The 23,764-nt window shown below is 52.7% G+C and overlaps 1 protein-coding gene across 2 annotated transcripts; it reads right to left on the bottom strand.

Moving 5' to 3' along the window:
• Window positions 1-1,267: 1,267 nt before the first annotated feature.
• Window positions 1,268-23,710, bottom strand: Cad (carbamoyl-phosphate synthetase 2, aspartate transcarbamylase, and dihydroorotase). 2 transcript variants are annotated; one of them, XM_075955556.1, is made up of 45 exons: window positions 23,415-23,710; window positions 23,063-23,202; window positions 20,112-20,241; window positions 19,199-19,341; window positions 18,955-19,096; window positions 18,434-18,605; window positions 18,089-18,274; window positions 17,846-17,958; window positions 17,250-17,395; window positions 16,838-16,969; window positions 16,473-16,706; window positions 16,130-16,351; window positions 15,794-15,982; window positions 15,437-15,561; window positions 15,180-15,310; window positions 11,623-11,735; window positions 11,209-11,453; window positions 10,789-11,035; window positions 10,416-10,514; window positions 10,048-10,272; window positions 9,781-9,963; window positions 9,384-9,602; window positions 8,943-9,110; window positions 8,118-8,300; window positions 7,922-8,026; window positions 7,320-7,559; window positions 7,060-7,141; window positions 6,743-6,909; window positions 6,449-6,613; window positions 6,182-6,313; window positions 5,826-6,027; window positions 5,441-5,631; window positions 5,206-5,346; window positions 4,932-5,033; window positions 4,435-4,531; window positions 4,100-4,150; window positions 3,769-3,813; window positions 3,500-3,669; window positions 3,340-3,414; window positions 2,765-2,977; window positions 2,487-2,612; window positions 2,197-2,352; window positions 2,010-2,111; window positions 1,742-1,836; window positions 1,268-1,651 (listed from the first exon to the last, which is right to left on the bottom strand). In XM_075955556.1, exons 1-45 carry the CDS (start codon window positions 23,494-23,496, stop codon window positions 1,549-1,551), a joined length of 6,729 nt encoding a protein of 2,242 aa, XP_075811671.1. In that variant the 5' UTR covers window positions 23,497-23,710; the 3' UTR covers window positions 1,268-1,548. The 2 variants fall into 2 exon arrangements, with proteins under 2 accessions (XP_075811671.1, XP_075811672.1); XM_075955557.1 differs by lacking the exon at window positions 4,100-4,150 and having other exon boundaries at window positions 23,415-23,675.
• Between the last annotated feature and the right edge of the window lie 54 nt (window positions 23,711-23,764).

The following is a 23,764-nucleotide window of genomic DNA, read 5'->3' as shown; positions in this document are numbered from 1 at the left end:
AATCTCACAGCCTGCTGTGGTCTCTCAACTCTACCCACTAGACGGGAACCCTTTGCCAAGCCTGGCTCGCGCTGCATGGCAGGCAGGCTATTTTCATTGCTCTGCCAGGTTGTGGTGTATGTGAGATTTTCAACCACTTCCAGGCCTGTCCACCAAGCCTTTGTGAGTCTCGATCTCTGCAAACTGGTTCCAGCTATTTGATATATGTGGCCTAAAAGCCAGAAATGACGAGTTCCTAATAGAAAGACGCATTTGAAACCAAGCAGGCTGTGAGCAGTCTCACAAGCTACCCGCCAACTTCGAGCCAGTCTGCACAGCTGAGAAAGGCGGAAAGGCTGAAAGACTGAAGGGAAATGGGCATCGAGTTTGTGTGGCGCCACCTTTAAAAAGGCGATTCCTTCCCCTCGCTGCAAAGTGCACTGCTGAGCGGAGACCGGGTAGTCTGGACCACTGGGAGCTGATGTGTGGAAGGTCAATCTATAGAAACCACGGCATGTCTTTCTATAACCTAAAACTGGAAATCAAAGGAAGGCCAGACGTGATGGAACAGGCTTCCAACCCCAGACTTGGGAGCGAGGGCAGCTGGGGCTATCAAGCAATTCCAACCATGCCTGGCTTTGTTTCAAAACACAGAAAACAAATGAATAAGTGGAGTGAGTTGATTATCTTCTGTGCTCCCAGGGAACATGGAGCTTTATGCCCAGGGCGTGCCAAGTCAAGTCTGTTGTTCAAGTTCATGGACCAGAACAGCCTTCTCACAGCCTTCACCTGCAGCCACAAGAGCTACTCCCCCTTAGCACCTACCCAGGGCCCCATGCCAAAGGCTGCTCTGCTCTCCATGGCATTAGGCAGTGGTCCCCAGAGATAGTAAGTGGGGTTCCCCATACTGATGACAACTGGAGAACCCCAGGGTAAGGTTCTGGGGTATGACGGCAACCCAGGCCACTGAAGGCCAGGGCTAGTCAGGAAGGAGTCAATGTCTGGAGAACAGTGAATCTTGGCAGCTACAACCCAGTGCACAGCCTCCCTTCTCCAGGACCTGGGTGTTCTCCTAGAAGGCCAAGCCCCACTGCTCAGAGGGCTTGGATTGCGACTTAACACCGAGTAGGCTGGACACAAGCCAGAGTCTCTAGGGGAGCTTCGATGTCCAGCAAACACATACCTTGAGCACCAAGTGTCAGCCCGAGCCCCACAGAGCCCGCAGTGGGGGTCTCTCATCCCACCACAGACTTCCTCTGCCGGCCCACGACGCTCATGAGGAACCAGGGACTGTTTGGCTATTTATTATAGTCAGTAGAAAATTAACTGTACAGATTTGAGTGTAAGAACGGAGATGAGGCAGAGGGGCTCCCAGTATTAAAGACTGCACCCCCAAGAAGCCAGAGAATACTCTAGTCTGGGGCCTAAAGTGTGGTCTCGGTCTGTACATTTATATGCCCGGGCTGTCTGGATGCCCCTGGACGTCTGCTAAGTGTGCTACCCCCGTAGGGGGCATTGGGATTTCTTGCCCAGCAGCGGGGCCTGAAGAGACAACGGAGGAGGCCGGCCCTAGAAACGTCCAAGCACAGTGGCCAGCAGAGCCATGCGGATGTACATGCCGTTCTCAGCTTGGCGGAAATAGGCCGCACGGGGGTCCGAGTCCACCTCCACGCTGCAAGAGAAGGGGAGTGTTACCACCCAGCTCCCAGAGAGCCTGTTCCGGTGGGCATGCGAGGGCTTCTGAACAGCAGGGCCATATCACCTTATCTCATTGACACGCGGCATCGGGTGCATCACCACCATCTTTTTCTTGGCTCGGGTCATGATGTGGGGAGTGAGGATGAACTGACCAAAGCACTGCAAGGTAGGCAGGGTCCCCATTAGGTTCAGGACAGAGGCGGCCACAGCTGGGGCAACCAAGGGGTCTGGAACCTAGTGGTGCAGCTCCAGAGCATGCCCAGCCTTCCCGCCCTCTTCTATGGATGCTCTACAGCCCAGCCCCGGGCCTCTGACGTAAGCCTTATGCTCACAGCTTCGTATTCTTGGGCAGAGCCAAATCGTTCTTTCTGGATGCGAGTCATGTACAGCACATCGGTGTCAGGCAGGGCCTCCTCGATGCTCTCAAACTCCTCCTGGAGAGGGAGCCCATGAGTCAGAACTGAGTTCTCACCACCCTCCCCTCAGCCCCCAGGGTGTGATAAGCCACCAGGAGCTCACCTGTTTGGTGCCCCGGGAAGCCACAAAGTCCCGGACGCTGGCTGGCATGCGCAGGCTGGGAGGTGCCACGTAGCGTAGGCTCACACGGTACTGGGTGAGCAGGCAGGCCAGGGAGTGCACTGTGCGTCCATGCTTCAGGTCACCTACCATGGTGATCTAAAGGAGGCAGAAGTCACCAGACAGACTCACAGCAGGCACCCGTTCTGTCAGCTCAAAATCTTGGCCCTCAGGACTAGAGATACCACTCCTGGACTGCCTCCCCCGCCCCCCAGAACTCCTGGCGCCCTCACCGTCATGCCGTTGACAGTCCCCAGCTCTTCTCGGATGGTGAAGATGTCTAGCAGGGCCTGAGTAGGGTGCTCTCCAACCCCATCCCCAGCATTGATCACTGGTCTGCGGCAGTGCTTGGCCGCCAGCTGGGAAGACAGGAGCCATGTGGAGAATCCCGCCTTCTCCATTTCCTAGGTCCCTTCACCCGTCCAACCCAACCTTAGACTTGTGGGCACAGGACATGTGGGCAGGAAGGGACACGATGTTCCTCGGTCCAGCCTTAGCCACCCCACCTCACCTCCACAGCCCCAGGCTGAGGGTGCCGGAGCACAACGACGTCGGCATAGCAACTCATGGTCTGCACCGAGTCTGCGAGGGACTCGCCCTTCTGGACGGAGGATGTGGCTTCTGAGAAGCTGAGAACAGCACCCCCAAGCCGGGCCATGGCTGCTGCAAAGGAGCTGCTGGTGCGGGTGCTCACCTCGTAGAACATGGAGGCCATGACCTTCCCCTGGGGACAGGACGAAGTGGAAGGGTGTTTTGTGTATGTGCGCCTCGGGAATGTGCACAGGGCAGCACTCACCCTCCTCTTACACCAGAGGACACTGAGACCCTCCCCTCGACCTGTCACAACTTGACATTTCCACAATAGCATGACTGGAAACTAAAGCCACCGGTGCGTAGCTATCCCGAAGAGAAAACATCACAGCTGTCTCCTGTGACTACCCCCATGTGTAGATCAACCACGGCTGGAAAGCAGCCAAAAGGACAGGGCCAGATTGCAGGGACCTTCCAAGCAGAGGCGACAGCACAGTCTGATGTATTCACGAAGGGACCGGGTAGACCCACTGTCCACTGCACTGCCCTCCTGACCTTTAGGATGTCGAGGCTCCGCTCTTTCTGCACCATCATCCGTAGCGTGTGCGCCACATTGAACAAATGGGACATCTGTGAAAGACTGTGAGTCAGCCCCATGGGTCCTGCCACCAAATCCTCAAACTCTGGGTGTCCCTGCCCTTTCTCCCCCAGGCACCTGATCCTTAGTGAACTGCTTGACAGACAGGATGTGTTGGCCCACTAAGGAGTGTAGCAGAGGTGACGTCTGGGGGTGCAGCAGGCCAGAAGCCCCCAGGTTCTGAGGTGATGCTTGTCTGGGTACTGGTGGTGCAGGGTAGCAGGGGCCATCAGGGGTTCCCATCAGCTCTGCAGTGAGGGGGAGTACAGAGACAATGGTCAGAAGGCCACCATACTTGGACCAGACTACAGAGGCCCCTGGGTGAATATGCCTCAGGCTGGGCTCACCTGGCTCCACTATCTTCCTGGATGGCTTCTCTTTGGGTTCCTCAGCTGCAAAGGGCAATTGGACAGAGGTCACCTGGTGGCTGTGCTGTGGTGGGCCCAAGTCACAAGGACCTCTGTTCCCGGTGCTTGTGTTAAAGCCACCTCAAACCACAGGTGCTACAGCAGGTTAGGGGGGAGCAGGAAGGATGCAGCAGCTACGGGAGGGACCCAGGACTCCCTGAGGGATGTGCTGCATGGGCCAATGGTGCCCTCCCAGGGCCTTCCCAGCTGGCATCAGGGATCTGAGGCAGAGCAATGGCCAAGTTCACACCAACCAGCAAGCGGGATTTACCCCATGCTCGGCTGCCCCATGAGATCCCAGCTCCAGGGCGGAGGTACATAGCTGCCCACAACGAAAAAAAGGCCTGTGAGAAAATGCTATGGGACGCTTGCTTCATGCTGTAGAAATTACTTTAGTCAGAGAAGGATGCAGTGGCGCAGACTAGGAGCAAGGGAAGGAGAGTGAGGCCAGTAAGGGACAAAGGAGCCCCGAGAGGAAGAGCCTGAATCATTTCCTGGGCAGTTGAGCCCAACCCTGGCCCATTATGGATGTTGGGAGGAACAGTACCCATCCCCACACAGGTCAGTAGGAATGAGCCTGCATCCGTACCATGGGACCCATCTTACCTGGCAAACCTGGGTCAGAGGCTCGGTGGATTCGGGGTGGCAAGTGGAAGCGGCCATCAGGAAGGCCTGGCATGACTCGGCGTGGTCTCTCGGGGGTCTGAAATGGAGATGGCCCAGCATGTTGAAGTGACTGACCAGCACTGGCCCACATACAGTCCCTTAGGAAAAGCCAGGGTCCCCAGTGCAGAGCCCACCCCACGGCACCTCTGTCCTGCTACCGTCTCCCAACATGCTGCCAACGGTTGGTAGACACAATTGGCCTGTTTGAGGTATGTGCCAATCTAACAACAAGGCCTGGGCAGACACAGCAACTTGTGATTCTCAGAGCTGGCCTTCCTAAACTCAAAGCCAGGTCCACTCTGCAGCAGCCAGGGATCAGGTAGTGTGATCTCGTCTGTCAAGTGTGGCACTCTCCGCCAGTGAAACTGCTGCTGGCCCAGCCCTAGGGCACGCCCTTCGGGCTGATGGCCAGATCCAGCCCGGGGCAGAGTGGTTACCGTGGTTATTTCTGCGGTGGCAGGAGCTGAAGGAGGAGGCTGGGGAACAGCTCCCTGAGGCCACTTCCGAACATCTTGTCCATAGCCCGGAGGTACTAACACCTGAACACAGAAGGCAAGGGGCGTGAGGGAGAAGAGCGCACAGGGGCTCTTAGAGAAGCAGACACCAGCAAGCAAATGTCACCTAGGACACGGCAGTGGGTCTATACTGGGCAGGGTAAAGTGAGAATCCTGCCAAGATGTCACCACCGAGACCAACCGGGGCCACACGTACCTGTCCGTCGATGTAAGCAACCTCCCCTCGCAAGACCACACGGCGGATGGTACCCTTCACCTTCTGCCCTTCAAATGGGGTCCAGTGGGCCTTGGAGAAGGGCATGTGGCTGGGGATTGTCCACTCGTGCTCCAGATCCACCTGCCCAAAGGGTCAAGGGTCACACAAGGGTAAGGTCACCAGAGCACAGCTCTGAGGGCGGCACTCTCCCCACCTCTGGTCTCTGTCCCCACACCTCTACATAGGTGTCCTCCTGAAGGGGCAGGTGGAAGATCCGCCGCGGGTTGTGGTGCAGTCGCTGTAACAGGTCATCCAGACTGAGGCGGCCCTCGCTGACAGCCGTCAGCAGGAGCGGTAACATGGTCTCCAGTCCTGGGAAGCCAGGTGGAGGCTTGGGCCCACACTTCTCCTCCAAGGTATGGGGAGCTGGAAGACAGCAGCTATCACTCTGGGGGGGCAGGTCCAGACACCTCATTCCAGTCACCGTCTTCACTCCCAACCCCGGTGGTCATGCTTTTCTCTGTGGCCCCTCTGGGGCTTGGCCCCTGCACACATAGCCTCTCATCTTCACCCCTTCAACCGCACTTGTCAACTACCAATTACCGAGTCCCTGAACTCACCATGGTCTGAGGCAAAGCAGTCGATGACAGCCATGTTCTCCCACAGAGCTTCCATGTCCTCTCGGGTACCAAGCTCCGGCCGGACCTCTCCCTTCCCAGGTCCCAGGTGCTCCAAGTCTTCCCGGTTTAGGAAGAGATGGTGGGGTGCAACCTCACAGGTCACTGGCAGCCCCTGGGCCTTCGCAGTTTTAATCAGCAGGATCTAGAGAGAAAGCAGGGAGATCCACAGGGGCCCCCAACGTGCTCCGCCCCACAGAGTCTACGCCTGGCATTCCCTCTGAGAGCACTGAGGGCCAAATGCGACAAGGGTACTGGCTTGGGCTCAACTCCCTTCTGGCGACCTTTGCCACACTCACCTCTTCCTTCCGAGCCACGTGACATATGTGCACTGGGCGCTGGGTCAGCTGAGCCACCATGAGGACCGCAGCAACGCTCTGCCGCTCGGCATGGGCCACAATGGGGAGGTGGGAAGGCCAGGTCTCAAAATGCTGGGCAGAAAGAATTGATGAAACTGATGAGCTTTTGATTCCCTGTGCCCCAGAAGAACCTGAATCCCTTCTGCTGACAGCCCACACAGACAAGGCCTTAAGCCAGGAGACAACCTGTGGTGATATATTTCCTACCTCCATCCACTGGGCCACGCTGTCCAGCCGTAGCTCAGAGAAGGTCTCATTGAGGTAGAGCTTTAGCCCCGCTGCAGACCCAGCCACAGCACCCAGAGTCCCTGCGTTTTCAGATGAAGCCCCAAGGAATAGGGCAAAGTCACAGCGGGCACCAGCCTCTGCCAGCTAGAGAAGATACACACAAGGTAAGGGTTGCTGACATCCATGCCCACACACCAGCAAGGTACCAGTGGCCGGGCTCACAGGAAGGACAGAGAGAAAGAGGTTCAGGTAGGCAGGGGTACAGTGGCTTACCTTCTGGGCCAGGGCCAGAGCAGGGGCATCAATGATGGGGGGCCGGGTGTTAGGCATGGCACAAACCATGGTGACACCCCCAGCCAAGGCAGCGGCTGTACCTGAGGCAAAGTCCTCTTTGTGTGTCCCACCTGGTTCCCGAAGGTGCACATGGACGTCTATCAATCCTGGAGAATGTGAGGGGCAAGGTCAGAGTCGGAATAGGAGAGAATTCACAGCTGCTGATGCAAGCCCCTCAGTCAGGAGCACCATGGACCGAGGGAGCTCAGAACAGAGCCTCTAGGAGCTGCCATCAGTATCCCGAGAGACATACTCACCAGGTAGTCGCACCAGCTTCTGGGAGGTCATGCAGTCTACATGGACTTTCAGAGGAGGGGCGGGGCCAATCTGACCTAGGGCCTGCAAGGGGAGGGCAGTCAGGACAGGCTTAAAGGAAGGGTGGCCTTGGGAGGTGAGGTAGAAGTGAGTTCTCTCCATCCCAACTCACTGCCTCTGGACCCACAAAGCTGCACCCGCACAGCCTTTCCACACGCCCCCTCCCATCACAGCAGCAGCCAGCATGCAGGGATCATGTCACCTCCACAAAGAGTTTGGTGCACTTGATGTCGATGATGAGAGGGACAGAGAAGTCAGCAGCCAGGCGCCGGGTACGGTAGCCCTTGGTGACAAAGGAGGAAAGACGGCGACCCCCAGCCCCGCGCATCGACAGGTTGATCACTAGCTCAAAGTGATTCTCAGCAAGCTGATCCAAGATGCTCCGCTGGGGTGGGCACTCGCCATCCACCGCCTCTTCAAAGTGCCAGTCCACAGCAGTTACCTGCCAGCCCAAACAAGAGTCAAGGCCAGCCTCACTTCTGCAAGCGCCAGGGAGGCTTATCTGAAAGGCTCTGGTCCCTCACAGGCTGGGGGCGAGGCGTTGCCTCTATTTGCTATTGGCAAGGTATAGTTCTCGACAGAAAAAGAATTTCTCCTGTGTGCAGTAAGTATGAGCTCACACGCATGTACACATGCACAAGACTTGGGAAGTAAAAACACAAGACCATCAACACGTCAACAGTGCAAGAGAACCTTTGAGAAACTTCTTTGCTTTCTTACATACCCTACTTGGTCTACACTGGGGAAGGGGAAAAGGGGAGCCTCCTTTGGGGCCAGAGGGGTTGATGAAAGGCCACCATGTACCTTGACCCCGTGCTCAGTGTAGAAGTCAGCCGTACCCAGACTGGCATAGAGGCTGTATCCCAGGCTCTCCAGCAGCCGCACAGTTGGGAGCAACTCACTTTTGTTCTAGAACCGGGCAGGTGGAGGGAGACAAGTGAGTCCTGGTCTAGGAAGCTGAAACCGTGTGACTTCCCGCCTCCCCCGGCGGCCTTGGTACCTTGTAGCTGCCAATGGTCAGAAGGATGTTCTTCTTTGGGATCTTAAACCCAGTGCTGAGCATGGCTTTGAGGTAGGCCTCACAACGGCTCTCTCCAAAGCCAGCCACCTCTCCAGTGCTGGTCATCTCTACGCCCAGCACCACGTCAGCACCAGCTAAGCGTGAGAAGGAGAACTGAGGCACCTGGGGGAGCAGCAGGACCAAAGTGTCGGAAGAACAGGCAACAAAGAGGCCCTGTCCCCATCACCCCGGCACAGCTGTTCCCACACTGCCTCCACCCTGGCTGTTTCCTGGCCCCAACACAGCTAGCTCCAAGAAGCTCTGTGAATCCAACAGCCGTACCATTCTTGAGACTCAGTTCCAATACCACCCCTTCTCCCAAGCTTTCCCAGAGCACCCTTTTGGAAACAGCATCGCCCGTTTCTAAACTCCTTGTACATTTGGTTTATAACTTGGTTATGTAGGTGTATCACAGACTGTTCCAGAACAGGCTATTTCTGGACCAAACTTCTTTTGCCTCCTACAGGGTAAGCTCTTAAGGGATGATGACCATCTTATTATCCCAAGGTTGGGCATCGATGCCTTGCGTGGGTGAGGGTTTATCTGCTCATTGAGCACTCCCCCTGGGCTGAGTGGCAGAGCACTTGTCTCGCATGCCTGAGGCCCTGGGTTCAAGTCTCCAGTACCACCGAAAATAGAAATAAATTAATCAAACAAGGCAGCCAGGTGTTCCACAGTTTGCAGAACCATCTAGTTTTTAACCTAAGTTCTTTGTAACAATGACGGACTTTGTACACCAGTCTCAAGGGCCCGTGTTCCCCTTACCTTTACTCCCACGACTCCAGAGCCGGTCATGAGCCCCACGGGTTCTACCTTCTCTCCCATGATGATCCTCGTGGCCAGCGCCACTAGGTCAACACCTAGTGTTTTGGACACGAAGGGGAAGGAGCGAGAGACGCGCACATTGCATTCAATGACTTTCAGCTGGTCATCCTTGGGGAAAGAACATTGGATCAGGCCCCGTACAGCCCAGGTGCACGGACACTGCTCTACGAACCTTAGTTCTCACCCTCATTCTCGAGTCTGAGTGATCAACTGGGTGACTGTCACCAGCCCTGACAGTGCTGTGGACTCTAGAAATGACCCCTTCCCTAGCTCTGCTGCCTATATGGATGAGGGTAAGGCAGTGCACAGCCCCCCAGCAGTGAAACAGGCAGAGAACACGGAGGAGCTGTAGGCTCTGGTCCCTTCCTGTCGACTTATTACCTTGGCAATGAGCTGCAGATTGAAGGGCCCAGTGACCTGGAGCTCCTGGCCCACAGCATGCACAATAGCTTTGATCCGCTCCAGAGTTTTGGGGGTGATGTCTTGTGGAGGGGTCACTAACGTAGCATCCCCAGAATGCACACCTGCATTCTCCACATGCTCAGAGATGGCAATGGCCGACACGATGCCATCACAGGCCACAGCGTCCACATCAATCTCCTGGGGGCAGACACAGGGAAAGGGATGTAGGCCAGGGCCATTTCCGATTCCTGCTGCCCTCCCCAAGAAGCTCCATTTGTGAGACAGCACTAATACAATCCATCTCTCTGAGCCCGCTGTGCTTATGACTCAGCAAGAATGTAGCCTTCTCTGGGGCTGGCGGGGAGGAGACTCTCACCTTTGCTTCTTGAATGAATTTGGAGATGACCACGGGGTGCTCCTTGGAGACAGCTGCTGCACTGCTCAGGAAGCGCTCTAGGTCCCCATCAGTGTAGGCCACATTCATAGCAGCTCCACTGAGCACATAGGAGGGGCGCACTACGCAGGGGTACCCCACAGTCTGGCAGAACTGGCGAGCAGACTAAGGGAACAGGTGGCTCAGCAGGGCTGGTCACACTAACAAACAACATCCAATCCCTAGGCCTCCTGCCAGGTCCCAGCCTACCTCAAGGTCACTGAGCTCACGCCACTGAGGCTGGCTGATACCAATGGTATCTAGGAGCCTGGAGAACTTGAATCGGTTCTCAGCTGAGTCAATGGCTTCGGGGGAGGTGCCCAGCACTCGGCATTGCTGCCGATGCAAAGCCATGGCCATGTTGTTGGGCAGCTGCCCACCCATGGACAGGATCACACCTTCAGGGTTCTCCAGCTCGTAGATGTCCATCACCACCTGTAGTACAAGAGAGGAACCAAGGGCAACAGGAGGGCTCAAGGGGCTGAGCCTTCTCACTCGCTGCTTCCCTCAGCCTGATTAAGTGCCAAAGGACCTTGGGCTGCCCAGCCTGTCCATTCATTCCCTGGGTACCCCCTCACCTCAAAAGAGATCTCATCAAAGTAGAGTCGGTCACACATATCATAGTCGGTGCTGACTGTCTCCGGGTTGTAGTTCACCATGATGGTCTTATAACCCATCTGCCATAGGGAGTAGGTGCATTAACAATTAAGAGGAAGCACAAAGAGAAAGGGAGTCACAGCTCTCACTGCAGCCTGCCAGCCTCCTGTGGAACAGCTACACATGGGGAGGAGGAGACTCAGGCAGCAAGAGGGAGCAAGATAGCATAAGGAAGGACCCTAACCCAAAACCTACGACAGAAGGTGTAGCGGTTAACAGGAAGACCAGGATCTCACGTGGGAGGACAGACAACCGCCACAGAGAGCAGGAAAACGGGAAGCAAAGGACTCTGACCTTCCGGAGCTGCTGGATGCAGCCTACGGCACACCAGTCAAACTCAACACTGGAGCCGATCCGGTAAACGCCAGAGCCAAGGACCAGGACATGAGGTGTTCGAAAGTCGAGGTCATGGGTATTGCCCCAGTATGTCAGGTACAGGTAATTGGTCTGTGCTGGCCACTCAGCCGCAACGGTATCAATTTGTTTCACTGCTGGGCAAATCCCCAGTTCCTGACGTAGCTTCCGAACGGCCAGCTCTGTGCTAAAGGGACAGAAACACAGTTGGGCCTTGGGTATTGAACAGACTAATGAAGTAATGCTAGGGCAGGGATGGAACAGAAAACATCTTATGGACAAATGAAGGCAAGACCGCCAGGTTTCCCACCAATGCCTCCCCACCCTTGCTGGCCCGAGGCCCTCACCACCATCTCTGACCTCAGGACTGCAAGGGCAATCTGTTTGTCTGAGAAGCCAAGGCACTTGGCCTGGTGCAGCAGGTCTTGGGGCAAAGGCTGTCCACGGTGTTGTTCCAACAGCTGAGCGTGGGTCACGATGCGCTTCATCCGGTGCAGGAACCAGCAGTCAATGCGCGTGAGCTCATACAGGCGCTCCACTGAGTAGCCAGCCCACAGAGCAGCAGCCACCACAAAGATCCGCTTATCTGTTGGTGTCTCCAACTCCTGTCGGGGAAGGGCACAGATGGATGGATGCAGAACGGTGCAGCGGTAGGAAGGTGAGAAACGGCAAATCACCACGTGACCGCTGCAGTTACTGTCTAGAAGTTCCGGCTGAGGGGCAGAGTGGAGCAGGGCCCACATCAGGGTGCTTTCGGGAAGAAGAGCTGCTTACCACGTCACTGACTGGCTTCACTGTGTGGTCAAAGCCCACACAGTTCTCATCCACCATGCGCAGGGCCTTCTGGAAGGCCTCTTCAAATGAGCGGCCAATGCCCATGACTTCACCTGGAGGAACAAGATGAAGGACAGAGAGTGGTGTGGTTGCGTACGTGTGGTGATTGATGCCCAACACGCTCATGGGCTTTATTTAAATCTTGGCCATGGTGGTGGGCTTCATGGTGCTTCGCCGTGAAGAAGCCTGAAAACCATCTCTTATTCCTACCATTTTCACAGACAAGCACAAACTGTCCCGACTGGACATGGAATTGGCATGCCGAAAGGGGCCTGCTGTTACTGGGATTTATTAGCTAACAGCAGCAGACCACACTACTGATGGTTGCCCAGCTCGTTGACTTGCTTCATCCACACCATGATGGCACCATCTGGAATGTTTCATCCTATAGAAGATTAAAAGGTCTGGATAACAGGAAGATGACCCCAGTACTCCTTGAATCCATCCCTAACCAATTGCATTTTTTAAGATTTGAAGGTCTACATGATAGCACAGGCTAGCGGATCTTTGTGAGTGTAAGGCCAGCATGGTCTACATAATAAGTTTTAGTCCAGAAAGGACCATGTAAAAAGACCCTGCCTCAGAAACAAACAAAACGAACAAGGATTTGAGGTATAAAGATAGTTCAGTCAGAATAGCATTTGCCTAGCACCTGAGTTCATGTCCTAAAACCCAGACAAAAGATCGGTGTGGGGCACAGCTTCCAGTCCTAGAACTGGGGATGGGGATCACTGGCCAGTCAAGAGAAAGGGGAGTGGGTGACCGCACGCGGGGTTGTCCTCTGGCCCCCTCACGTACCAGTCAGCACACCCACCCAAACCCACACCCAGACAAGCATGGGCTTTGGCTCCAGGGCTTCCCCCTATGTTTCATAGACAACTACAGTATAAACCTAAGTTCCGCTTTCCCCCACTCACAAGTACTTCCCCACATGGCCCCATAAGCACTACTCCAATTCCCACACGCTTTCCTATCATTTAACTGCTGAATTACTAAAGGACATTGAGCTTTTAAGTGTGGATGGTTATGAGGCTGGGATATTTATTTTATTTCAGGTTACTACTTACAAAAAGATTTCCAGAAGTGCAAGGGCCCTCGGCAAGAGTAACTGTGTAGCCCTTGTCAAGTGCCAATTGCATCATATAAGCTCCTGTCTACAATACAAAGTATAAAGTGTAACAACCCCCTAAGAAGTGAGAATGATCATTTGGGTGATTTTTGCTAAACAGTATCTTGAAGGTTGAATGTTGTGGCTCATGCCTGTCATCTCAGCATTTGTAAGGCAGAGGCTGGAGGATCACTCTAAGTTGGAGGCCAGACTGATACATAGCAAGTTCCATGCTAGCTATGGCTATATAGTGAGACCTTTTCTAGGGGGAAAAATTAAGAGACTCAAGCAGAAGGATTGCCAAAAGTTTGGAGACAGTATCTGGGCTACATAGTGAACACCAGGCCAACCTCATCTGCAGAGGGGACAGCGCAGGGCCAGAGCCTTTCTCAAAAAGACAAAAACACAAACTTATAAGGAGTAAGCAGGAAGATGGCATTTCAAGAAGACCGGAGGAGTGTAAGACATTTCAAAGTCTCAGCTGGGACTCAATCTTTGATTGTCCTATTTCCAATCCATTTATTTTAACCATAATTTAATTATGGCTCCAGTCCCATGTTTATTATAATTTTCATATAACAGAAATTCATCTCCAGAAGGAACATCTTGGCAGCCTTGTAGGATTTCTAAAAATTCTGAACTAATATCTGAGCTGACTTACTTGTTCAAAAGCCACTCCCACTCTAAATGGAGACTTGGAGCAGTAACATGCTTCTCCTAATCAGGTGGCCCGCAAGCTAGGACATGTGCATGCTCACCTGAGATGGGACCACCGCAGGGACACCTCAGAGCACACCAGCTCTTAGGTCCCAGCCCGCTTCACCACTGCGTAGTCCTGACTGTCACACAATGCTCTGAAACAATCCGAGGGCTTTTGGTTTTGTTTTTGAGACAGGGTGTCACTCTCACAGGTTAGGCTGGCCCAGAACTTACTATGTAGCCCAAGCTGGCCTTGAACTTACAGTCCTCCCCTCTAACCTTCCCAAGTGCTAAAGTTCTTTGTCAGGTAACTAGTGTTGTCTTGCTCTGATCTTAACACTCTGTTAAGACAAAACTTCATTGTACATGCTGGAACTTGTTGCAGTTTAAAGCAACAGCCGGAACCTCTGATGGTTGCCCAGCTCTCTGGCCTGCTTTATTCATCCCATGATGGCACCATCTGGAATGTCTCATCCTTTAGAATATTAAAGAGTTTGGATAACAGCGGGATGATCCTACTATTCTTTGAATCCACCCATAGCCAATTACATTTTTAAAAAGTCCACTTTATCAAGTGGCAGAGGAGGAGCTAGGCTGAGAATGGCTAGCACCGTGCTGACTACCGTTTAGAAGGGATCACTGAGAGCAGCTTCCCACCTGGGCCTGGCGACCAGAGTTCAATTCCCAGAACTCACGAGAAGGTGGAAGGAAAGAACTGACTCACACATCCATACTGTGGCATGCACACACCACCCTCACAGATATCACACACACAAACACAATAATGTCAAATTTTAAAAATTAAGTAGGATTGGGGCTGGAGAGATGGCTTGGCAGTTAAGAGCACTTGTTGCTTTTCCAGAGGTTCCGAGTTCAGTTCCCAGCACACACATGGTGGCTCACAACCATCTGTTCCAGGGGACCTGATATGTTCTGAGGCACATACAAATATGCAGGAAAAACAGTTACATGCAAATAAAATAAATGCCTAAAAAATAAACAAGGACTCACAGGAAAGCAAGAGTAATTCTCCCCTGCATTTATCAACCTAACGATGGGGCCGTGGAGAAGATGCCATGCGAATGAAGGTGCATCTAGGGAACCGGTTGCAAGGGTAAGGGGAGTAGTGAACGATGGCCTCACAGGACCTGGTTGTTCACACTGCTCCTTTGTGAGCCTTCAACCAGGTCACTTTCTTCCTGTGGCCTCTCCATTTACTCGGTTGTTAAAGAAGAGAGAAGAAGACCCCAGGGACTATCCCAACACAGGTTTCCAGATGAGTCTGACCCTGCTCCTGATGATGACCATCCAACCTGAAACGCGCCCATTAACTCTGAAACCATTACTTCTAAGCTACTATCAATAAAGGAGCAGGGGAAATTCAGACCACACTAGACATCACTGACATTCTAGATCAGTGGTTCTCAACCTCTGGGTTGTGATCCTTTTGGGGATCACTTTTCCGATATTCGTTCTGCATATCAGATATTTACATTATGATTCACAACAGTAGCAAAATTACAGTTCTGAAGAAGCACTGGGACCATTTTAAGGTTGGGGGTCACCACAGCATGAGGAATTGTACGGAAGGGTTGCTGCATTAGGAAGGTTGCGAACCACTGGTTAAGCATGTACAATGATGTAATGCCAGCATCTTGGTTCTACAGGACCCCAGGAGTGCGACACTTACCAACACTCTTCATACAGCTCCCAATCTTTGTACTGACACGCAGGAACTTGCTGAGGTCCCATCGAGGAATCTTTACCACACAGTAGTCCAGGCTGGGCTCAAATGCTGCTGTTCCCCCGGTAACAGAGTTCCTGAGCATCAGGAAGTTGGGGTGCCAGATGGACAGAGGAGGAAATGCAGGGTGAGCATCTCGTCACTCTCGCAGTCCCTGTCTTCTGAATGCTTTCAAGTCCCCCCTCCCTGACACCACCTTATACCTGAGCTCTGGCAGGGGAATGCCCAAGGCTAGCTTGGCTGCCACGTAGGCTAGAGGGTAGCCTGTGGCCTTACTGGCCAGGGCAGAGCTGCGGGAGAGCCTGGCATTTACTTCAATGATGTAATACTGCCAACGGGGAGAACAGAGAGAATAAGTCATTGGTACCTGACCTAGAAAAGTGTTCAAAAATGAAAGATGACAGCATCCCCAATAGGGTTGGAGTAAAAGGGCCCTCCCCAAGCTCCAACCCTAACCAAGATCCAAGCTTTGGTGTAGGGTGGGCAGGACCAACAAATCTCTTAACCTCAAGGCCCAAAGACCAAGATACAATGGTGCAATATTAACTTCACGGGCTCACCTGCTCGGACTCCGGGTTCAAGGCGTACTGCACGTTGCACTCCCCAACAATCCCCAGGTGCTGGGTGACCTTGATAGCTGTCCGTCGCAGAAGTTGGTACTCTCTGTCATTCAGGGTCTGGCTGGGAGCCACCACAATAGACTCACCAGTATGGATGCCCAGGGGGTCTAAGTTCTCCATGTTACATACCTACGAAGGGGGGGGTCACCAACGAAGGAAGTCAGAAGAACCAGGAGGCTGCGTCCCCAGGTCCTGCTATGCCTGGTGCTAGATACTCTAGATTCCGCTCTTCCCTGAGTTCAGAATGCCTGGGCCACCCTGTACCCCATCACTCACCGTCACACAGTTGCCATAAGCGTCTCTCACCACCTCATATTCAATCTCCTTCCAGCCCTTCAGAGACTTGTCTATCAGCACCTGGCTGGTGTGGGCGAAAGCTGGGGCCACAAGAGCTGACAGCTCCTCTTTGGTGGAAGCGAAGCCGGAGCCGAGACCGCCCAGGGCAAAGGCTGCACGCACCAGCACAGGGTAGCCCAGTCTCTCGGCAGCTGCCTGAGCCTGCAGTGAGCAGAAGACGTGAACCAACAAGTCATTTGCTACTGCCTAGAGGGCTCCTGGACCCAAAGGAAATAAGATACAGAGGAAATGACGTCACTCTTTACCCAAGCACCTCACAAACCTGTTCAAGAGAATTTGCCGCTTCGCTGGGGGCTACGTGCTCTCCGATCTCAGCCATCCTGGCAGCAAAGGCTCGTCGGTCCTCCGTCAGTTCAATGGTCTCCACAGGTGTACCCAACACCCGGACCCCATACCGAGCTAGTACCCCAGCTTTGGTCAGCTCCACACCACAGTTCAGGGCTGTTTGGCCCCCAAAAGTCAGTAAGACACCATCTGGGCGTTCGTTACGGATCACCTGAGACAGGAGGTAGGAATCCAAACCATAAGGGGAGAGTAGATCAAAGCAGTTTAGGACCCTGTAGGTACCAGTGAAACCTCTTGCCCATCAAGAGTCCCCTCTTCCAGCCACCCTTATCTGAGCCATACCTGGGTTACGTAGTGAGGTGTTATGGGAAGGAAATAGACCTTGTCTGCCAGCCCCTGAGAGGTCTGCACTGTGGCAATGTTGGGGTTGATCAGCAATGTCTGGATGTTCTCCTCCTTCAGGGCTTTAATTGCCTGATAGGACAAAAATGGCCTATCAGCCTCCTCAACAGACAACTGAAGCCTTAGGCCAACATTTCTCCTCCCTCCCTCCCTCCCTCCCTCCCTCCCTCCCTCCCTCCCTCGTACTCCAGTCCTTAGTAAGGGATTTCTGTCCTTCACAACCTCATCCATCTGGATGCATGCAGACCTCCCTGGGCCATTTCATCCCTGCTAACAGTGCCCAGGCCTTAGTTCTTCTCCTTATGACTCCATGGGTCGCACATCCAGATGGGAGGTGATAGCCACACCTTACCTGAGAACCCGAGTAGTCAAATTCTCCAGCTTGGCCAATGGAGAGGCCCCCGGAGCCTAGGATCAGAACCTTCCGTGGTGGTGGAAGCCCAGAACCAGGAATGGGAAGCCCAGGGGGACAGAGGCGTTGCGCCAACCGCTCTCTAACTGTGAATGCAAACAAAGTCATTGAATGCCAAGAGAGTGGGCCTCCAGGAGCCATGCAGATGGAACCCCTGTTCCAGAAAAAAAGCAGAGAGGCCTGAGAGGAGCCCAGGACCTCTATCTCTGGAGATCCTTTTGACAGAGGCAGCACAAACTGCCTGAGGTTGTTTCTCTTCCTCCTTCCCAAACATAACCTTTAGAATAAGTCCATCTCGGGCTTGTCTGGAACTAGCCCCATTCTTTTTTTTTTCTTTTTGGTTTTTCGAGACAGAGTTTCTCTATAGCTTTGGTGCCTGTCCCAGAACTAGCTCTTGTAGACCAGGCTGGCTTCGAACTCCCAGAGATCCGCCTACCTCTGCCTCCCGAGTGCTGGGATTAAAGGCGTGCGCCACCACCGCCCAGCTAACTAGCCCCATTCTTAAGTCCACATCTTGATTCTACAAAGCGCCTTACCTGTCTGGCCCTCGGGGTTCCCAGCTACAGCCTCTCTCACAGTTTCCAGAAATATATCAAAAAGCAGCTCCATATCTGAAGGGCCAGCGCGGTGCTCTGGGTGAAACTGGACACTGTCAAAGAGATTGAATGACAGGAATCTCTGACGTCACGGCTATGGTTGTGGCAGCCTCCAGGTCCATGGCTGGGCTTTCTTTGCCCATCTTCACGGCCCCTTGTCACCCCACGCACCCCCACACTCACCTGAAAAAGGGCAGGCTGTCATGTACAATGCCTTCATTGGAACAGTCATTGGCGTTGGTGAAGAGAGGAGCCCAGCCTGCTGGCAGCGAGTCTGCATCCACAGCAAACCCATGATTCTGGGACGTCAGAAAGCAGCGCCCGGTGCCCACCAGTAAACAGGGCTGGTTGTGGCCTCGGTTTCCGTACCTAGAGAATGGGACAGAGTTAAAAGCAAACTCGGCCCTTTCAGATCTCATTGCTCCCAACAGCTCGACGCCAGTTTCCACACCAGTAACCCCCAGCTCTCAAGACAGTGCGCTCCTCAATTATGTCCCAAGTTTTGGCTCCTATTCTCCCAAGCCCCACCTCATTTTGTAAGTTTTGGCCCCAATGGCTAAAGCCAACAGCTGGTGTCCAAGGCAGATTCCAAACACAGGTCGGGGATTGGGCTCAGACAAGACGCGGTTCAGTGTGGATACCACACCAGGATAAGAGGCAGGATCACCAGGTCCATTACTTAGGAAGAGACCATCGTATTCTGGAACGGGCAGAAAAGGTGGTCATAAATGGGATTTCAGAGACACCCAAGGGCTGACGAGATGACTCAGCAGATAAAAGCACCAACTGTGCAAGCGTGAGGACCTGAGTTCGATTCCCAGAACCCATGACAGACCTGACTTCTTAAGGCTGTATGGCACACACTTGTGCCCCCCCCCCCAATAATTAAAATAATAGATCTCACAACACACACACACTCGACCATGAAAATGGAACCCCTGGTTTCTGCCTTCCTTCCTACAACTCACGCTGACTTTCACCACCTATTCTGAGGGACAGCTCTCCCGCCCTAACAAAAGCTGCTGGTCTGCAAGGCCCCAGATACTCACTCTGGCTGTCTAATTCGTGGTTCCACGGTACCACAGTAACCTCAGCCCCAAGCTGGCAGAGACATCGGATCTGATTGTACTTGAGGCCACAGTCCAGAGCAAAGATCCGAGGGGCACCCCCTGCATTGAATACCCGCGGAGTCTGAGGAACAGAGAACAACAGTTGGCGGCCACAGATCGGCAAGTGAAGACATGCCCACACCAAACCCCGAGTTTACCCCACTTGTGGGCACCTCCTTTGTACCTTAATAGAGACCTCTGGTGCCAGGGGCCTGGCATTGGGGTCCACAAATGGCAGGGCTGAAGGCTCTGTCCCACTCTGGACCAGCTTCCCCAGTAGAGACCCTTGTTCCCGTAACTTTTTAGTCAGCTCCCGAGTGTCCACTCCTATCAAAACAGCACAGCCTCAGATGACAGTCACCAGCAAGGGCAGGCGTCCAGGAACACTCCCGCCGCTCCACAGCCCTAAGTCAAACCCATGGGCTAATGGAGGGACAGTGCCACGAAGTGACCCTGCCCAAAATAGCACGCCCAAGTTGACCCACGATCTAGAACGATCTAATTATTGAAAATAACTTCTAGAGAAAAACGAAAAGGCTCAGTGACACTATAGGAGCAAGAACATAAGCTGTAGTGGTGCAGCCGGTAACACTGGCCCTCGGGAAGTGGCAGGAGGGTCGAGCGTTCAAGGTCATCTTGGTCACACATTGCCTTTGAGTCAAGCCTGGGCTACATATACCCTTGTCTCAAAAGCTCAAAACCAACACTCTCCCCCACCAAAAGGGGGAAAAGGGGAGACTACATGATTAATTCTCTTAAGGAAGAATAGTTTGTTTTCATGAAATAGTTACAGGATCTACAGATTGCATTTTACACATCAGCAGCTATCCACTGAGGATACTGCAGGGAGCAGAGCTGCCTTTCAGACATGCATTAGCCAAATGCAATGTAACCACTTAAACAGGCAAATCAGGAGCTACGTTTGCTTTCTTTAGAGTTTTTCCTTCTGAGCAATAGTTTGGATTCTTCTTTAATCTAAACTTTGCACATTGTGTCTTGCAACCTTAGACTAGGGAACTAACAGATTTCTGAAACCTGTTTCTTTCCAGCTAGGCCCACTGCCCTGCACCCAGACATCCCAGTGCATGCGATCATACCTTGCAGGCCGGGGATGCCATGCTGTTGCAGCCACTCATGCAGGGTGCAGGTGGCACTCCAGTGGCTGGGCGTGGGACAGCATTCACCCACCACCAGTCCTGCCACGTGGATCTCCGAGGATTCAAACCACTACAGATGGGAAGAGGAGACAGTGAGGAGTCCAGGACAACGCCCAACATTGTCCGCTCAGCCCCACACTGTAATCCCTTCCTGCTTTCACAGGTAGTCCTGAACAAGGGCCCAGAGTGCCCAAGGAACAGAGAATGGTACTTTCCCTCGTCCAAAAGCGAGTTTACAAGTCTTCCCTGTGAGCATCCGACTCCTGCATATCCACTGTACGTTAGCTTCCTTCAAAGATGGAACCCTTTCCACTTCTTCCTTCTGTTTCCAATGTGTCAGGAATGTGTGCTTGCACCTGACACAGACTGGTGTGGGATTAAAAGCGTGAGCCACCACCACATGGATTTGTTTCAGCATTGATCTTGAACTCACAGAGATCCATCTGCCTGTTTCCCAAATCTTTGGATTAAAGGTGTGCGCCACCACTCCCTGACCTCCGGAGGTTTAGCTTTGCCCTTCTGATCTTTCCGCAAGCTTTATTTATTAAAACAAATAAAATACAACTATAAAAAGATATTCGCACAGAACATTACAATAGAACAAAGCTTCCCAGGTGTGGTGCTGCACGCCTTTAATTGGATCACTGAGTTGGAGACTAGCCTAGTCTACAGAGTGAGTTCCAGGGCAGCCTGGACAGTCAGGGCTACACTGAGAAACCCTGTCTCAAACAAACAAATAAATTTAAAAAAAGTTACAGGGTATAATGCCAGACAGATATGATGTATTTTATCATTTCATTTCAGATTATAATTTTAAAAAGATAACCAAATTATTACTCAAAAGAAGTACATTATAGTAAATTAAAAAGAGGACACTTTGTTTGGAGACAAGGTCTCACTACATAGTCCAGGCTGGCCCGAGATGAGCTATGTAGAGCTAGCTTGCCTCTACCTTCCCAGCACTGGGACTAAGTGAGTAGATGCCATACCTGACCTGGTAAGTTTTTGTGGGAGGGATTAAACGACATTCAAGACAGGCTGGTGGCATGTGTCTATAATCCCATTCCTGGGGGTTGTGGGGAACAAGGCAGAAAATTGCCGATCGTTGGAGGTCAGTATGGCTTAACAATAGTGAGTACCAGGCTAGCCTGGGAAACAGTCTCAAAAAGAAAGACTCCAGGGAGGGAGGGGTATGAATTAGCAAGATCTTGTCTTGAAAACAAGCTAAGTGAAAAGTTGTATTTAAAGGCAAAATACTGATAGTTGCAATCCCAGTACTGCTGAGACAACCATCAGCAAGCTTAAAGGCAGTGTGGGCTTCACAAAGACCCTGGTCTTTAGTGATGATGATGATGATGATGATGTACTCGCCCCCGCACCTGCAATCTCAGCACCAGGGGAAGGTAAGGTGGGAGGGTTCTGAGTTCGAAGGTCAACCTGAGCTGCAGCCCTCCTCAGGGTAGGCAGACTGACCCCTGTACACAACTTCAGACACAGCAAATGCATTGGGCTGTAGGAGACCTCAGGGTCTAAATTTTTGACAATTCACATGTTAACCAAATTCATAAGATACTAAGATGAAAATTAAAAAGCAGGTACGCAGCAGCTTATGATGAAAAACTTGCAGGAATAACAATTAGTGCGCCCTTATCCAGGGCAGGCTTCAAAAATAAGAATTAGCCAGGTGGTGGCAGCACATGTCTTTAGTGCCAGCACTCAGGAGGCAAAGGCAGGAGAGATCCCTGAGTTTGAAGTCAGCCTAGTATAAAGTATCATATATCCAAAAACAAAAAAATATAAAAATAATTTTAAAAGGAGGAAAAGATTGAAGGGTTGGTATAGTATCAAATGTCAAGACTTGGGAGACAGAGGCAGGTAGATCTCCGGGAATTCCAGGTCAGCCAGGCTTCGATAGGAAGACGCCATAAGACTGGGATCAGGGATTAAGCAAATTTTGTGAGAAATACTGTATTTAGTCAATGGTGATTTCTATGATTATCATAATGATTGTGTTAACATTTGTACCTCACTCGCAGAGACAACTTAGTTTCCAGATTTTACAGAATGAATGGGGAGGACCTCACTACATGAGGAAATTTGCAGCTTTGGAGCCTGTCCTGGAACTAGCTCTTGTAGACCAGACTGGCCGAAATTTGAGTTTTCTATCTAGAAATAAATACTATTGAGAAGCAGAAAACGAAGCAATGCCCGGAGTCCAGATGGTGAATAGTGTCACGGATGTAGATGAACTGGCAATGGCTGGTACTAGAAGGGGTACAACCCTGGGTTCCAGTTTCTTACCAACTTACAGGATCCTAAAGCAGTGGCTCTCAACCTGTGGGTCACGACCCCCAGGCCAAACAGCCTTTTTACAGCGGTCGCCTATGACCATTGGAAATATCAGATGTTTACATTACAATTCACACCAGTAGCAAAGTTACCGTTAGGAAGTAGCAATGAAAATAATTTTATGGTCGGGGGTCACCAAGACGTAAGGAACTGTATTAAAGGGCCATCGCATTAGGAAGGCTGACTACCTAAAGGGTTTTGTTTGTCCCTATGACTGCTACTAAAAAATTTTTAAAAGCTTTATTGGTTCTTATGAAATAACTAGAAAAACTGCACTCCTTGCATTTCATTTGGATAACTACTCCCATAAGCCCTTTGCCATTTCCTGTGGCCCGTGCCTTTACCTCACACAAGATTCTGAAAGGGGGTACCACCTGGAGGCTGTGGTCTCCAGCTCCGCCTTTCAAGGTCCCCTAAAAGCCCTGTAACAACGGCCGCCTTAGCGCTTTCCGCTCTTTCCTCTAGGATGTCTAGCAGTGTGTCACTTCACCGTTAACTTCTGATCTGAGAAGGGATGTAGAGAAAGCACTGGGTGTGACTACCTTGCTCAGGCCGAACTCGTCCTCTTCATCTGAGGGAATGCCGTAGTTGCCGATGAGAGGGTACGTTAGCACTAAGATCTGAGCTTTGTACGAAGGGTCAGTGAGGGCCTCTGGGTAGCCGACCATGCCGGTCTGAAACACTGAAGAAAGAGGCAGGACTGAGTTCTGGCAAGGGCAGCCTTCAGAACACTGCCCCGAGCACAGCAAATCCCGGAGGAGATGACTGCTTCGGTCGTGAGTGGTGAAAGGGAGCTGGGGCTGAGGCCACCGCATCGGGGAGAGGAGTGTGCAGGAGGGGTGGACAGGTTAAGCAGAGTGGGATGAGGTCGGCAGCCCGCCCGGGCTTGCTTACCCACTTCCCCAGCAGTCGACACAGCGGCCCCAAAGGGCCGGCCCTGCAGCACCGACCCGTCCTCCAACACCAGGGCCGCCATGGGGTCGGAGCTGAGACCGAGCACAGAGACGCGGGAGGCGCGGCGAGCCTCACTGGAACCAAGCGAACACCGCGCGCTGGAGTTGGTCCACGTGGCTCGCTGCGCGGAGCGCTGGAGAGCAGGCGGGCGCGGCAGGCGGGAGCCCTAATCGTACTGAGCAGAAGCACGACTGCGACGGCGCAGGCAGCCGGTAGCGTGAGGGGCGGGGCCGGGCACGTAAGGGGCGGGACCATGGGGTGGGTCCTCAGCATCACACCGAGCACCGAGC

Source organism: Microtus pennsylvanicus, chromosome 21 (assembly GCF_037038515.1).
Source record: "Microtus pennsylvanicus isolate mMicPen1 chromosome 21, mMicPen1.hap1, whole genome shotgun sequence".
Lineage (NCBI taxonomy): Eukaryota > Metazoa > Chordata > Mammalia > Rodentia > Cricetidae > Microtus > Microtus pennsylvanicus.
The sequence above is the reverse complement of the archived record's forward strand: the minus strand, read 5'-3'. Positions and strand labels throughout refer to the sequence as shown.

What these genes read in the sequence shown, in the direction of transcription:
- Cad (XM_075955556.1), bottom strand. Translation starts at nt 23,496, where the DNA reads ATGGCGGCCCTGGTGTTGGAGGACGGGTCGGTGCTGCAGGGCCGGCCC. An exon ending in TTGATGAGATCTCTTTTGAG is followed by an intron (nt 10,273 to 10,415) that starts GTGAGGGGGTAC and finishes CTTGTACTACAG; the next exon opens with GTGGTGATGGACATCTACGA. An exon ending in CTCTGGCCCTGGCCCAGAAG is followed by an intron (nt 6,614 to 6,742) that starts GTAAGCCACTGT and finishes TATCTTCTCTAG; the next exon opens with CTGGCAGAGGCTGGTGCCCG.